At 45.1% G+C, this 15,055-nt stretch overlaps 1 protein-coding gene across 2 annotated transcripts; it reads right to left on the reverse strand.

Moving 5' to 3' along the window:
- Positions 1-1,337: 1,337 nt before the first annotated feature.
- Positions 1,338-14,645, reverse strand: kitb (KIT proto-oncogene, receptor tyrosine kinase b). 2 transcript variants are annotated; one of them, XM_076090725.1, is made up of 21 exons: positions 14,591-14,645; positions 12,720-12,995; positions 12,347-12,631; positions 10,471-10,610; positions 9,439-9,607; positions 8,698-8,887; positions 8,488-8,603; positions 8,261-8,375; positions 7,361-7,548; positions 6,965-7,071; positions 6,250-6,376; positions 5,917-6,021; positions 4,956-5,066; positions 4,160-4,301; positions 3,957-4,021; positions 3,767-3,858; positions 3,275-3,397; positions 2,428-2,539; positions 2,054-2,153; positions 1,748-1,853; positions 1,338-1,481 (listed from the first exon to the last, which is right to left on the reverse strand). In XM_076090725.1, the coding sequence occupies exons 1-21, from the start codon at positions 14,643-14,645 to the stop codon at positions 1,338-1,340; spliced, it is 2,868 nt and encodes a 955-aa protein (XP_075946840.1). The 2 variants fall into 2 exon arrangements, with proteins under 2 accessions (XP_075946840.1, XP_075946839.1); XM_076090724.1 differs by having other exon boundaries at positions 3,957-4,024.
- Between the last annotated feature and the right edge of the window lie 410 nt (positions 14,646-15,055).

Genomic DNA, 15,055 nt, shown 5'->3' on the forward strand with positions numbered 1-15,055 from the left:
GAGAAGGGAAAAAAAAGCACCACAAATTCAGTTTAAATAAGGTTGCCAGGCAACCAGCAGACAAACCTGAGAATCACTGCACCCGGCCAAGAAATAGTCCCACCAATAACTCCCCACTAAAACCACAAATTGTCTTTTTTTTTGTAACAAGACATAATGTATTCATTTGTGTAGTTAACAGCTATTGGCAGACGGATATTATCACTGTTCAATCAATCAATCAAGCTTTATTTATACAGCACCTTTCAAACTAAATAAAATACAACACTGAATAAATTGATAATGGTAAAACATCCATCCATCTATCCATTTTCCTCCGCTTATCCGGGGTCGGGTCGCGGTGGCAGCAGGTCAAGCAGGCTGACCCAGACTTCCCTCTCCCCCGCAACATGTTCCAGCTCATACTGGGGGATCCCGAGGCGTTCCCAGGCCAGCTGGGAGATATAATCCCTCCAGCGTGTTCTGGGTCTTCCCCGGGGTCTCCTCCCAGTTGGACGTGCCTGGAAAACCTCCAGTGGGAGGCGTCCAGGAGGCATCCTAATTAGATGCCCGAACCACCTCAGCTGACTCCTTTCGACGCGAAGGATGGTAAAATGGTAAAACAGTAAAATTTTAATAAAGTACAATTGGAGCGAAATACAATTTTTTAATGAAATGTGTATAAATACTATAGGACAGAGCCAGGCTAGCTGTTTCCCCCCATTTCCAGTCTTTGTGCTAAGCTAAGCTAAACGTCCGTTGGCTTCACCTCCATACTTGACGCACAGATACCTTGAGGTGGTATCAATCTTCTGATCTAACTCTCTGCAAGACAGCGGCATTTTAAATTTCCCAAAAATGCCAAACGTTCCTATAAAAAGGGAGACAACCCCAACACAAAACAAAACAAAAAACAGTCCACTCATCACAGCGCCAACTGTGCTTATCTATTCCTCAGTCAAAGGTCTCTGTTTTCCCCAAAGCTTCTTAAGATGCAATCTGAGGCTGAATGTAAGCCAAAACTCCTCCTGCTGCTGTTAGGAGATGTATCTGATGGACGGTTAGTGCTGGAGTCTGCTCTATATAGACGTGCACCTGAAATACCTACCACAGAGATCAATAAGCCAATGGGGAGATTACATAGAGGCCAGTACTGAGAGCCCAGAGCAGGGTCGTATATACAGTATCTGTGTGTGTGTGTGTGAGATGCAGGAAGGCCAGCGTTAGAGAGTTAGTTTGAGTGTTGTTAGTAGATTACAGAGTGTGTTTGGCTCTTGTTGTTTGTGCGGTAAAAGGGGAAAGATGGGGGGTTGTGTGTTTCATAGCCGTGTGTGTGTGTGTGTGTGTGTGTGTGTGTGTCAGACATAGTCCAGGAAGACGTCAGCAGTGTTTTGCAGTAAAGGCTGGGTGGGGGCTGTCGTGCTGCAGACTGAGCTCAGCCTCCGTGATGGCGCCCTCTGCTGCTCTGAATGACCCGGAGCTTTGCTCAGCGTCAGGTACACCTGACGAACAACAACAACATTTGTGAGTTATTACGTTTTGATGATACAACTTTTTCCACACAAAAAAAACCCAGTCTGATAGAGTACTGGGAAATGGAACGAGCCATATCCCAATGTCATATGCACAGTGTGTGGTTCGATTCCGTCTGAGGATTTTTAATACACATGCTACTCATCTCTTGCTCCTTATGTTTCCTGTCTGCATCTAGACTGGTTTTCTCTAATAAAGACAAAAATGCCACAGAATAGTCTTGGAATCTACTCACATTCCTGGTTCTTTCTGACAGCAGTAGCTCAGTCCTCTCCACCAGTTTCCTGAATGAAGGCCTCTTCAGAGGATCGTGGTTCCAACAAGACAACATCATGTCATACCTACAGAAGTGAGACTGAGATTAGTTTCAACACGGCCCAATGTTTACTGAGGTAATAAATCAAGTGAGAAGTAGAGTCATTTTCTCATAGACTTCTATACGATCAGACTTCTTTTTGCCACCAGAGGAGTCGCCCCCTGCTGGCCATTAAAAACAACGCACCGTTTTCATCGGAGGCTGTCGCCTGAGATACACACTTACATCTCGATGGGAGCCAACTCGGGCCTGCTCATCCTGTGGCCGTCTTGAATCATCCTATAAAATGCTGAGCCCACCTGCATCCCAGGATACGGGCTGTTACCTGCAACACAGACATACGCGCATGCTTTAAATACCTTTGTGTAATTCATGTCTCATTGTTGGGCGAAAACAATACGGATACATCTTATGATGCCTGGCTTCTGGAGTTACATTTTGAATCACAATCAATATGATTTTGCACGATTCACCCCGCTAAGTGATGTTTGCTGTTTTGGGAGCATCATCAGAGCCTCAAATCAGCCCAGTCAGCTCGAAGGGACGATAATAATGGCTCAGAGATTATGAAACAGCATGGCTCGAACTGGAAATGTTACCCAGAGAGAAGATTTCCCAGAGCAGGATGCCGTAGGACCACACGTCACTCTCGAAGGTGTAGACACAGTCGAAAATGCTCTCGGGAGACATCCACTTGACGGGCAGGCGAGCCTGCAGGAGGGAGAGCCGTGATCACAGGCGCAGTGTGGAACATGTTCCCTTGTTTTCATTCTTTAAAAACATACCATATCTTTTCTCGAAAAAAGGTGCAAATCCTTTAATACTAACGATTAAAGCTGGGAAATCTTGAGAAACTAGCAAAAGTACGCTACATTTGAATAATTATCCGACCAAAAAACCCAGCCCAGTGTTCCTAACTCTTTTCGAGTGAAAGTAGCTAGCAGCATTAGCTCCAAAAGTCGCTAAATCTAGCCTCTCTCTTAAGCTACTGCTGATAAAATTATCATTATGAAAGTAAACAACGAGCATGGCTACTGTTAGCACTGGTACAGCTGAAGCGCAATGAGTGCAATGGGCAGATTGGACGGGCTTATTAAAGTCCTACGGCAGTCACAGATACCAGATATTTTTTTCATCTCTACTTTTTTGATTTATTGATTGCATTCGGAAAGTAATTTCAACACATAAATCAAAGATGTTAAACTGGGATTACTAATCCCTAGTTTTAATTGATTTGTGGACTGAGAGAAAAATAATCAGCAGCTACTTTCTTTCTTGTTAATAGCTTATTGTAATCTTTCAAGCAAACATTACTAGATTCTGAGGACTGGCTTATTCTGTCTTGTATAAGTGTTGACTGGAAAAAAACAAGCAACTGGAAATGGAGGAAGGAAGGAAGGAAGGAAGGACAAAGGGTCAATGAGAAAAAGGGACGGACAGACTCACGTTGCCCCGGAGCACATAGCTGGCGTCAGTGGTGATGTCTCGAGCCAACCCAAAGTCACAGATCTTCGCCACCCTGCCATGAGTCAGCAGAATGTTTCTGGCTGCAAGATCCCTGTGGACACACTGAACACACACACACACACACACACACACACACACAGCAGTGAGTATTGACATTGTAACAGGTTTCTGCAGTGAGTGAGTGACATGCAGCACACGTGTACCAATGAGGCGGGGCGAGTTTGACTTGTTACAAACCACATAAACACAAAAGGCATATTGGCGCAGTGCTTTAAACTAAAGGACATATAAATGCAGTAAAACTACTGTATATATTTGGCAAATAAAAAGACAATTAAATCAATGAAACAGAAAAAATATCATGTTGGCCCCAAGCCACAGCGTGAGTTACAAACCAGCAGCAGCACTTTTAAAATCTCTCCCGTAATGACTCTATAAATAAAAGAAGCGCACGGTCGGTAAAAGCCTTACGTTCTTGGAAGTAATGTACTCCATTCCCTTGGCCACCTGGTAGGAAAAGCTGAGGAGATCTTCGGCGTCCAGAGACAGGTCCTCTCCATCGACTAAATAAAGATGACATTGTCAGACTTCTGCGGTCGGCGAGGCACTCAGTGTGTTGTTGAAAAGCACCATGAGAAATGTAGAGTGAGAGACTTTCTACCTGACTGGGAAGAACTTTCTTTCTCAGAGGGACGCATGGGCATATATCCTGTACCAGTCACATCTCTGCTGCACCAACACACACACACACACACACACACACACACGCACACACACACACACACACACGCACACACATTAAAGCATAAAATGGCAATTATTCTTGCAATTGCAACCACAATTCTAATACACACACATGCACACCTCGCTGTAGGCTCTGTTTGGTTCGACACGTTGCGATAGTAACCATCACCAACTTGGGAGTTTAGGAAGGCCTCTCGCTTTCTGCGCAGGAAGTTGAGGAGGTCGCCATAGCAACAGTACTCTGTGATCACCAAAATTGGGCCTGGCAGGGTGAAAAGAGATGAAAAGAAAACCTCACTCGCTGATTTTGAGACCGCGTGACACCACAGAACAATGAAAAGAGACGCACAAACACAAAGCTCTAATGATGAGTGGAAAAGGAAGATGGTGTCGTGGGTTGATACATTTGACTGTTCCAATGCAGGACATGTGTTCGATTTCAATGGTTTTGCGTTGAAACTTATTTGTGTCGATATTTTTAAATCATGGTTTTTCGTGCCCAAGTGTTCCGCGTTTCTTTCCCAACAGCTTACTCATGCATACTTGTGTGCGCATCCAATTTAAATGCTGCATTATAATCAATGTCGATGGTCTAGACAGGTAGAACATATTGATCGATTGCCCAGTAAATCCTTGACGAGTCAAACTGCATCACGTTTTCACATCGTGGGCCGGGTGGTACTAACTGTCCAATATCTGATTTTTAATAAGAGGTCAATATTGGCTGGGCATGGCGGCAAGTCAGCACGTAGAACACATTACCATAAAACACAATCAGTCAATAAATATATGATAAACAAGCAAAATGCTTGACAGTTGTAGTGTCCGCAATCAAAATCCAGACCAAATTTTGCCCAAAATCTCTCGCGTGTGAACTTCCCAAGAGTGAACTAAGTGGTGAAGCTGCTCCGCTCACCTCCGACAGTGCAGGCCCCCAGCAGGTTCACGATGTTCACGTGGTTTCCGAGGTAACTGAGCACCTTCAGCTCTGACATCAGCGCCTCCTTCTCCGTAGCGTGAGCGTTGGCTGGGGTGACATCATCGGGACATTTATGAATCTTAAGATGCCACAACACGCAGGCTGTGTCCAAAAGTACCCCCGATTTACTATATATGTTTTCTGTCCACCATTTTATTTGAGTGTCAACGTAATATAAATGTTATTTCCTACAATTATATACATGCATTCCATCTAGTAGATCAAATTGGTTATCATGCTTTTCATAATAGTGCTAGTACACCAATGGTGCCACAGAAAAGCATTATAATGCACAAACCTAAACACAATTTCCATGATAGAGACCTGATACTTTTTGATAAATAGTGCTCTGAGTTATTTCAAAGAAGAACCTTTAAACTCCTTAGAGACTACAAAGAGCCCTGTCTTTTACTGCATTATCTTTGATTGATGATCACGTCCAGCGTCTATTTAGGAGAGGTATCTGTAAATAAAAACAGCTAAATTGTTTTTCCCTGAAAACGCAGAGGACTTAGGGGACTTTCCGGAATGAGTTGTGTCTGCAGGCATCGTCATGAGTTGCATACAGTCCCCCGGACGGCAGGGCAGATTGTATATTGTCTGAGAGGTAGAATCCGGGGTAGAAAAGTTAACCACTACTTGGAAAGCTTGAATACTGTGAGACTCTATGGAAAGTACATGCGTACTTCATCCAGAAGACAAGAAAGCAGGGGTGCCACTAGTATTTACATTAAGGCGAGGGGCTTACATTCTTTCATTTCATGTATTATCGTTAAAAACCAAAGCTCTGCGGTTTAATATGGAATAAGGAATAAGAGAGCAATGGAGTGGTTTTCGGACACAGCCACAGAGAGAGAGCTAAAATCAGACCAACACACACACACACACACACACTTACGTTTGAGCATCTTAACGGCGACGGTTGTAACAGCATCTGTGGAGCAGAGTCCATATGCTGTGGCCCTCACTACCTTTCCAAATGCCCCAGAGCCCAGAGTTTTACCTGTGGGAACACACACACACACACACACACACCAAAAAAAATTCTAATTACACTAAGATCCCCAATACACACACAATTAAAGACATTTTAAAATACTCTAAATCGAATAATATCTGTGTCACCTTTTACTGTATCGTTGTGCACAGTGAAGCTCAAACATCCAAGTTAAGTGACCGTGAGAGAAACACATGCAGTGTACAGCTACACTAAACACGGGCGCTGTCATACCGAAGCGTAGCTTCTGTCGAGGAAACTCCCACTTGGAGTCATACGGCAGCTGGGTGGGGTCGATATATATGTAGTTGTTGCCGTGGATACTCTCGATGACCTTCCACTGGATTTGGAACTTTGGTTTCTGTTCAAGTGTGGAGAGATTCATACAGTATTTATATACAGAGAAAGTGATTATATTCAACTTCATGTGCTCTTTAGCTGTCTGCTGCCCGTCGCAAGACTGATGAGCCCACCGTGAATTCACTAGTTCTCAAGGGAGTCTGACTCATCTGTATGCAGTAAGAGCAGCACGCTGTGTGTATCTTTTAACCACAGCGTCTCTGCACTCTTGAATGGCTGATTGGTTCATTTCAAATTCATTAGGACACATTCATATCGATTAAAAGGAAATACTTCCTCTACCAAATGCAGCAAAATAAACTCGTCTGATCTCAGAAAGATGCCTCTAACTTAAACATACAATAATCAAGATGGAGGCTTGAGTCATTGGTTAATGAGACGGGCCTTTTGCCAGAAACTACTGCAGCCATTTATTTTTCTCAACGCTGGTGGATGAACTTGAGTTCACACATCGTCGTCGGAGAATTTTGAAACAGGGATTAAGGATAGATAGATTTATGTGATTTATGAAAGATTCATGACCCCACTCCCTCTCTTATTAAATGCTATTTCTTCATTGCGCTGACGTATGATTTACTTCCTGCCTTACCTGCACGTATTTATAGAGCAGCACCACTAGAATGAGGCTCAGCAAGATGCCAGTGGCCACCATGCCGGTTAGAAGAGGAGTGAAGAGTTTGTGGGGGACGATGCGCTCTGAGAGGAAAACACACACACGCCAGGAGTAATCAGAAATCACACGGAGCGCTGAAGTACACACACACACACACACAAACACAAAGCAGTCAAGTCACATCCTCCTCCCCGGTGTCAAGACAGACAGCTGCAGCAGTGGTGTTTCGTTTGTGTGCCGAGGATAAGCGAGTCCGCACAATATAATCCCAGCCTGCACAGTCAGCATACACTAATCTCATTCAATCTGCACCCAGTAGCCACACAACTGGCTCAATGGGTTTGTGTGTGTGTGTGTGTGCGTGTGTCGTACCACTGATGGAGAACAGCGTGTAGGCCTCCTCCCCCTCCGTGCTCGCCACGCACTCCAGGGTATGATAGTGCGCGTGCTCCTTGCTCACGTTCAGTCGGCTCACCACCTCGCTCCGACCGAAGGTGGACTCTGTCACCATGGGGACGTCCGGAGTCTCCCATTGGGTGGCATTGGGCAGGTGGGAGCACCTGTTGAGGCGTTATGAAGTTGTTTCAGGTTACATTTTCCTCTCATGGTTTTAGCACAAGGATGAAATGATTGCAACCACGGCCACTCTCAGCTTCTGTGCTACTCATTCTGGCAATAAACCAATTAATTGTTAAGCCCATACAATCAAGTTTAATGTCTTAAACTGCTTATATTGTGTTGACCAACCGTGAAAATCCGGCTGGTTTAGCTGTCTGAATACTAATGAGACTATGAGATCACATAAAGCACTCTTTCCCATGAGCCTCTACTGTTCTCAGACGAACTGCCAGACAAAACAACAGAAGGTGTTGAAGATTATTGTGAGTAAAATACTCCGAAGTCACACTGCTGTTCGGTTACAGCTTTTAATATGAGCAGCAGGGAAACCCAAGGTTTTTTATTTTACTTATATATGTAAAGGTAAATTTAAATGTATGAAAAAACATTTCTTATTTCTATATCTTATTGTTTGTATTACAAAATCGACATGAAACTGAACTAAGAAGGATAAACAACATGAAAAGTCTGTTATTACATCATCCCTTTCTACATAATCTAATGAAAATAAAGACCGAACAGCAAGATACAACATTAAAGATGTCAAAGTTTCCCATCCAGCTCCAAACAATAAAGCAGCTGTGTATCAGTCTTATTCTGATGTAAGCAACTTCATAAAATAAATAAAGCGACCTAAACATATTTTAGGCGTACCTCGTGTGGGGCAGCTCACAGAAGTACCAGCTTATTTTAGGGACTGGGTAACCGGCGGCGATGCACCGCACCTGTCCATCAACAGGGCCTTCCTGAGCGAGGATAACCGGCTTGCCTTGTAGGGGAAAAGGTGGGCAGATTGATAAAAAAAAAAAAGAGACACACATATTTAGCATAGAAAACGTATAAATACTGAATGCAATGCACCAACTGTGAGAGACACTTACTGATGACGTACACCTGGAATGAATGGTCGACAGACGCGTCCTCGTGGCTGGCCGAGAATTTATAGATCCCGCCCTCCGAGCCGAAGACCCTCACAAGTCGGAGCTCGCTGATGAGTCTGATGAAACAAAACGCGAGTTTTCCTAATTCTGCGTGTGTGCACATGTGTGTGGCACTTGCAGTGGAACTCGCACTGCGAACTCTACCTGTACCTGTATTTGCGGCGGTGGATGGTGATGACGTGCTCTGTGGTGTTGAGGAGCCGTTTGCTGTTGTGGGACCAGGACAGGGACCTGGGGGCGGGGTAGGCATTGAATTCCACTCGGAGGCTCAAGCTCTCCCCCTCTTTAACGTCGGCCTGGACCGGACTTGGGCTTCCTAACATGGTGATGAACCCCTGATCTGGAGGGGCATCAGAAACACACATACTTGAAGAAAAAGTCCACCTGCACACTTTACACAGTAGTCCAGCTATGTGTCTACGTGTTGCAGATAAGCAAAGGTTATACTGTAGATGCTATGCGTGTCATCTGTGTATTCCTTGTGTTTAATGCCTTGCAGATACCTACTTGTGTTTCTTCAACCTACGATTTTGGCAAATCTTTGCTTTTTTCGGAACATCATTTTCTTTTGCTGCACCTGGTCTGACAAGTGCGTCTTGCCTAACTCGTGTCCAGACTCATTTCTGACGTTGTCACTGGTATATAATATCACACTTTAAATAATGACAGCTGTTCTCCTGAGGTGTCTACATATTTGCATACTATGCAAATTTGAGATCATAAGTCATAAGTTTTCCAGTGAACATTCCTGTAAATACCGTGAAGGAAGGGTGTTGGTGGTGTTTCAGAGGAGCCCAGACAATGTTGCTTAGAATCCAGTTGGTGACGTTGTCTGTGTCTGTATCGACACACATGCATGCACGGAATAAACAAACCATCTTCAACACTCACCTCGGACATCCAGCTGCAGCGCTGTGGCACTGGCGCCTCTCTTGTTGTGGGCGTGGCAGCGGTAAGTGCCCGAGTCCGATTGGTTGACCGCTGTGATCAAGAGTGAGGTGGCACGTTGGTAACCGCGTGACCCGGACAGGATGTGTGAGGTGTGGGATTCATCAGGGTGCTGCAGGGCATGGGGGGCAAAGGTCAGCAGGTGCATCGTCACACAGATCCACTGTTTTCAAGGTGGCATGCTTCAGATAGATTATTTACGACATTTATTTACAACATGGCGACCGCTGAGCCGGCGGCTCGCTGCTATCAGCGCTAATAGTGGAAACTACGCCAAAAGCGCTGACAGAGCTAGTAGTGTTAACCTGAGGGGGAACCAGAGGGTGGGTGCTACACTTCTTTGACTCCGCCTTCGCTCGGGACGGCGTTATCAGCTGTAACTACCGTGGGAAAGCGGTGCAGAGCGGAGGCTGTGAGCTAGCCAGTGGGCCACATGCACTAACGTGCACTAACATCATTCGTGGCCGGCCCGGCTATGACAACAAAGCAAGGAGAAGCTCTGATAGCCCCACACAAAGGGAGAGTGATTTCATTCTCTGCTCAGGTAGACATTACTCTACCTTATCTTTACATAACAAATAGTTGTTTGCTGCTATATTAAAGCTCTGAATCCCATATATTGCATTTTTAATATTAATCTTAAACAGCTGGCTTAACTATTAAAAAATCCGGAACAATAGTCAAAATGCTCTTGCCACCAACCAAACTTACTAAAAATGATCTGGAGTATTTAAAGTTATCACAATGTTTCAAATATAATTTATCGATTTAATTCAAAGCATTCTCTGCACTGTCGGGTATACTATTATTTTCAGTGTAAATATCTCTCTGTGTCTTGGATTGGTAAGTGTTAATGTGCTTTAAAGAGGGGCAGCGAGTCAGATAGAAACACAGAAAGCTTCACATCCAGACAGTCAGTCACCCCGGACATAAAGAGGCCGAGGAGAAGCCGGTCAATCCCTTCATCAATCTCACCGCGGTTGAAGGGAAATCCCATTCGACACTGAATTCCAGGTTGACGTTGGCGGAGCTACAGGTAATCTCAAACTGTTCTCCTCTCCTCAGGATGACTGTGTCTTTCTGGGACAGCGTGATCCCTGGAGGCACCTCTGGCACTGGATCAAGAGATGCAAAAACAACATTATCATGACAGATATGATTGAATGACTCACTAGTGGTTGCGTGTTATTGCGCAGTCTGAAACGACTGTATCCGTATTCAATTGTAAAGGACCCTTGAGGGTGTGTGACTCCAGTTAGTGGACAAACACACACTAATATCAACGCACACAAGTACAGTATTTGCATGCGCAGACACTCGTGTGCAAATAAACCTGGGATAAACCTTGAATATTATTTTCTGGCGTCACTTCAGTGGCTGTGTTTGACGAAGACTGCGGTAATTCTGTTTACAACAGCCTTCATGCACCGTTACAAAGCTTTGTTGGGTGTGGGACTCTAATCCCTCCGCTCCTCCCTCCCTCAAGTCTCTTTTCTCACTCCCTCTCTCCAGCAGTCAGAAGGACACTGCGCCCCGGCTCCTCCCAGCTTTGCCTCTGTTTTAGACTTCTTTCCACTGCAGACCAGACTGAAAATGCTGACGCAATGCAGAGACAAATAGAAACATGATCGGTTCCAACTGACACTTAGAAATGCTTTCATGGTACATTTGCTATTAATATAGCTGATATGAAAAGCTATAAGCCAACCCTCTTCTACCAAAACACATCTGCAATGTGGACAGTTGCTGTGACTGCCACTGATCTCTGCCAGGATGCATTATGGTCTCCTATGAAGATTTGTATCCATGGCAGCGGCTCTGCTGGCCTGTTGGGCCACCACTCCGGTTCAGACTGAGGTATAGAAGGTTTTTTTTCTCCTGGCATTAATGGTCCCCAGTAGGTGAATCCATTCTGACTTTGGTGATCAATTTAAATGTTCACAATACATTGTTTTGCGATAAAACAACCTCCAAAACGAATGACATTCCCACTATTTACTCTGTGTTTACTACTAATTAGCAACTAGCACGCTAACATAAATATACTCATAAAACACCATACCTGTTTACAATCAGGTAGTTATCATTGTGAGCGTGTTAGCATGCCAACATTGGCTTTTAGCTCCAAAGCACCACTGTATATAAGTACAGCCTCACTGTGCTGCTAGCGTGGCTGCAGACTTGGTGTCTTGTTTACTTATGTATGATAAATGATTTGTCTATAATAAACCACAAGTCCACTGCAAAGAAACTACTGTTTGAGAGTTTAGTAGCGCCTTTATAGCTGAGTGGTTGCAGCACATGCCATATAACCGCCTTGGGACCTTTGTTGTATGTCCTACCCCCCCCCCCCATTTTTACATTGTCCTCTGCTAACCCAAACCAAAAACGCCCCTAAAAATCATTCAGTTTAAATGAGCTCAACATATGATTTTCCATTTCATAACTCATATGACGACGTGTATCAGAAGAATATATTCTATTAACCGTTGTTGTCCTCACATTGTCCCGCCCTATAGCTTTGTTGTTCCGCTGGTGACAACCTCTTTGTGTGCACTTTACTGTTTACTCTAACTGACACAAGCATTGGGAACATTTGCATTATGGTTTCCCCAGAGGCATTAGCAAAGTCAATTGCTTTGGCTTCATCTTCCACTGACTCATTACTGGGAGGCTGCACGAGGCATAACTAAGTTTACAAGCTCGGACTTTATAGATCTGCCCTCAAACACTCTTTTTTAACCCTTTTAGCTTAATTATCACCCAAATGACAGATCTAGAAAACCTATGCATGAAGAACCATTAAACACTGGTATACTGCATTGCAAACCCCAGCATGTCTCTCACTTACCGAGTCCTACATCCACTGTGTATTGGCTCGACGTCACTTTGACCCCAGCCAGCTGTCCCACGCACACGAAACAGCCCTCGTACTCCTTCCTCACGCTGCTGATGGTGACGCCTCGCTGGAGGTGGCTGCGGTAACTCACGCCAGGGGGCAAAGGTCGTCCATCGCAGGTCTCCAGGTCCAGGAGGGTGACCTCGGGGTCGGTCACGAGACAGGGGATGGTGCAGTTCTCCCCTGCGCGCACCAGGATGACGTCCACCATGGTGCGCTGGAAGACGTTCTGGGGGTCTGAGGAGACGAGAGGGTGATTTGCGTTAATTGACGCATCACACGCACCCGTGCGAATCACGTGCCCCCGCCACCTCAAAACACCCACCTTTGACGTATACGTAGATGGAGCTGTGTTCCAGCGTGCTGTTGTTGACGCACACATAGCGACCCGCGTGGTAGGCCTGTGCCGTCGCCACCTTGACGTAGGCCGCTCCGCCCTCATCCACCTCTCCCTCCAGCCTGCGAGCTCTCTCCCTCTGCCACCTCAACCCGGACTGGGCGCCGGACGTCGTGGCATTGTTGCGGCAACGCAGCTCCAGCCTTCCCCTCTTGGGAACTACAACGTGGGGCCCGCTGGGGGAGATGACCGGCTGGCACCAAACTTTGAGACAGAGCACAGAGGAGGTAATGCGGATGACGTAAAGTCGTCAGTCAGTGTCACTGATGTAGATGAATTATATGCTCTGGGAGGAGTTGCGAGAAAGAGATAGGAATCCATGAAAATAGCTTAAACAGGACAAAGCAACTAAAGGTTGCCGTCATTAGCGATTAGTTCCCAGGTTATTTTGGAGATGAATCCTTTAGTTGTCCAGTCTATAAAATCTCCACCACAGTTATGTACATACGTGATGTTTAAATGGGATGTAATGATTGGCACGGAGCCCCTTGGGACAGAGTGCTATCAAACCACCACGGCTCAATTGAACAATCAATAATTATGTGCTGTCTACCCGCTGAGTAATCATGCATTAAGCTCCCTAAACCCACTCCCTTAAGATGAGTGTACTAAACCAACATTTGTCGGTTACCCCCCCCCCTCCAATTCCAACTTTTGTTTTTCTTTCAGATTTCCACATGATAGGCGCCATTTCAAGAACAGGATCTTCATGTGACCGTTGTGCCTTCGGGGCTGCATGGAAGACGGGCTGAGAAGTCAAGGAGGAGAAGCATGCGGATGCAAAAAAAAGAAAACTCAAAAAATATCAATATCTGTGTTTGTGCAGGCTGCAAAGTGCATGTTTTATAGCCTGCCCCTACTGTGAGATGCAGTCGGTGTTTGAGAAAGTAAAACACAAAGGTTTCAAACAGAACCTGGGGCTGTTTTATATGACTAACACACAAGGCTATCATCACAGCAGTCGGAGCTGGGTAAATGTCAAGGTGCTGCTGGGTGTGTTTTGTGCGTAAAGATGTGCGTTTCCAGGCTCTTCTTTGTTCCTTCTGCTGGCCGCGCAAAAGCGCACAACTTAATCCCCGTTTTATTTCGGTGGGATGAATAATTAATCGTCCTCGAACGCACCAACACAAACACACACACACACACACATTCTTAAACACAAACACACACGCGCTTGCGCGCACACACACACACACACACACACACACACACCTGTTGCCTACCGGGAAAGGCATCTCCCTCGCATGTCACCCCAACAGTATAGTTATGCAAATGATGTGATCTGAAGACGTGAGCTGACAGGTTGATCCAACTGCACCGTTAAACGCCACTTGGGTGTGTTGAACGTCCCCCATGTTTCCAGAAACAACGTGGAGACAGAAAATGTGTGAGCCTCAAACAGCATATGATACATGCTGCTTTTTTAATATATATTTTTAAAACTGTTCACATCTAATTTAGTGTAATTAAGGGTGGAACATACTTTAAATAGTGACACTAACAAAATGTAGGGCAATAATCTGGAGACAGAGCAACACTTCAGTGAAATGAAAAGAACACTGTAACACTCTTAATACGAATGCGAAGGAGTATATTCAAATAATTTCGTAATGACGCATAAAGTACAAAGGCATCGTCACTCGTGTCCTTTGGAATAAGATATAACTAAACTATAATGTATGAGGCTATTGTAAGGTGATGCGATAAAATGAGGTCACTATAAAGTCATTATTGCGAACACAGACACGCCACGAGTCGCTAAAAGCAATATTTAAACAACATTCCGCTTGTTTTCTTACCTGTTAGTGGCAGCAGAACAAAATGCGAGGCGAAAGCCACCCAGGGGCATCTCATGATTGAAGCTTTTTTTTCTTTTACTCTACTCCGCTTGTTTCAAGTGCAGGAACGACCATCCTGCGCTTATCCATCCATCCACAGAGAAGGTCCCTCCACGGCGCTGGGCGCACAAACACAACGATCAAGTGCGGCTGCGACTCCCCCCCCCTCTGCGATGGAGTTCACTGGAGCTTAAAGACACAGTGCAGCGCCTCTCCTCCCCTGCTACGGATTCCTGCCACTCCTTTCTGTCCCGCTTTGGCTGGAGATCGGCCAAAGTGATGAGTCGGGAGAAAAAAAACACAACAGCACACGGATCTCTCCAAGCCATCCTGAACCTTTTTTTTTTTTTTACACAGTCATTGCCAAAAAAAAAAAGTCAATTAAACTTAATGGAAGAGCTGGCTGTGATTTTCAATGGGATGACT

Source organism: Anarhichas minor, unplaced genomic scaffold (genome assembly GCF_050575085.1).
Source record: "Anarhichas minor isolate MPS153535 unplaced genomic scaffold, ASM5057508v1 ptg000012l, whole genome shotgun sequence".
Taxonomy (NCBI): Eukaryota; Metazoa; Chordata; class Actinopteri; order Perciformes; family Anarhichadidae; genus Anarhichas; species Anarhichas minor.

Coding starts and splice junctions, on each gene's coding strand:
- kitb (XM_076090724.1), bottom strand. CDS start 14,645: ATGAGATGCCCCTGGGTGGCTTTCGCCTCGCATTTTGTTCTGCTGCCA. Junction 8,604..8,697: donor ATCCACCGCCGCAAATACAG/GTACAGGTAGAG, acceptor TTGTTTCATCAG/ACTCATCAGCGAGCTCCGAC. Junction 4,025..4,159: donor CAAACAGAGCCTACAGCGAG/GTGTGCATGTGT, acceptor GTGTTGGTGCAG/CAGAGATGTGACTGGTACAG.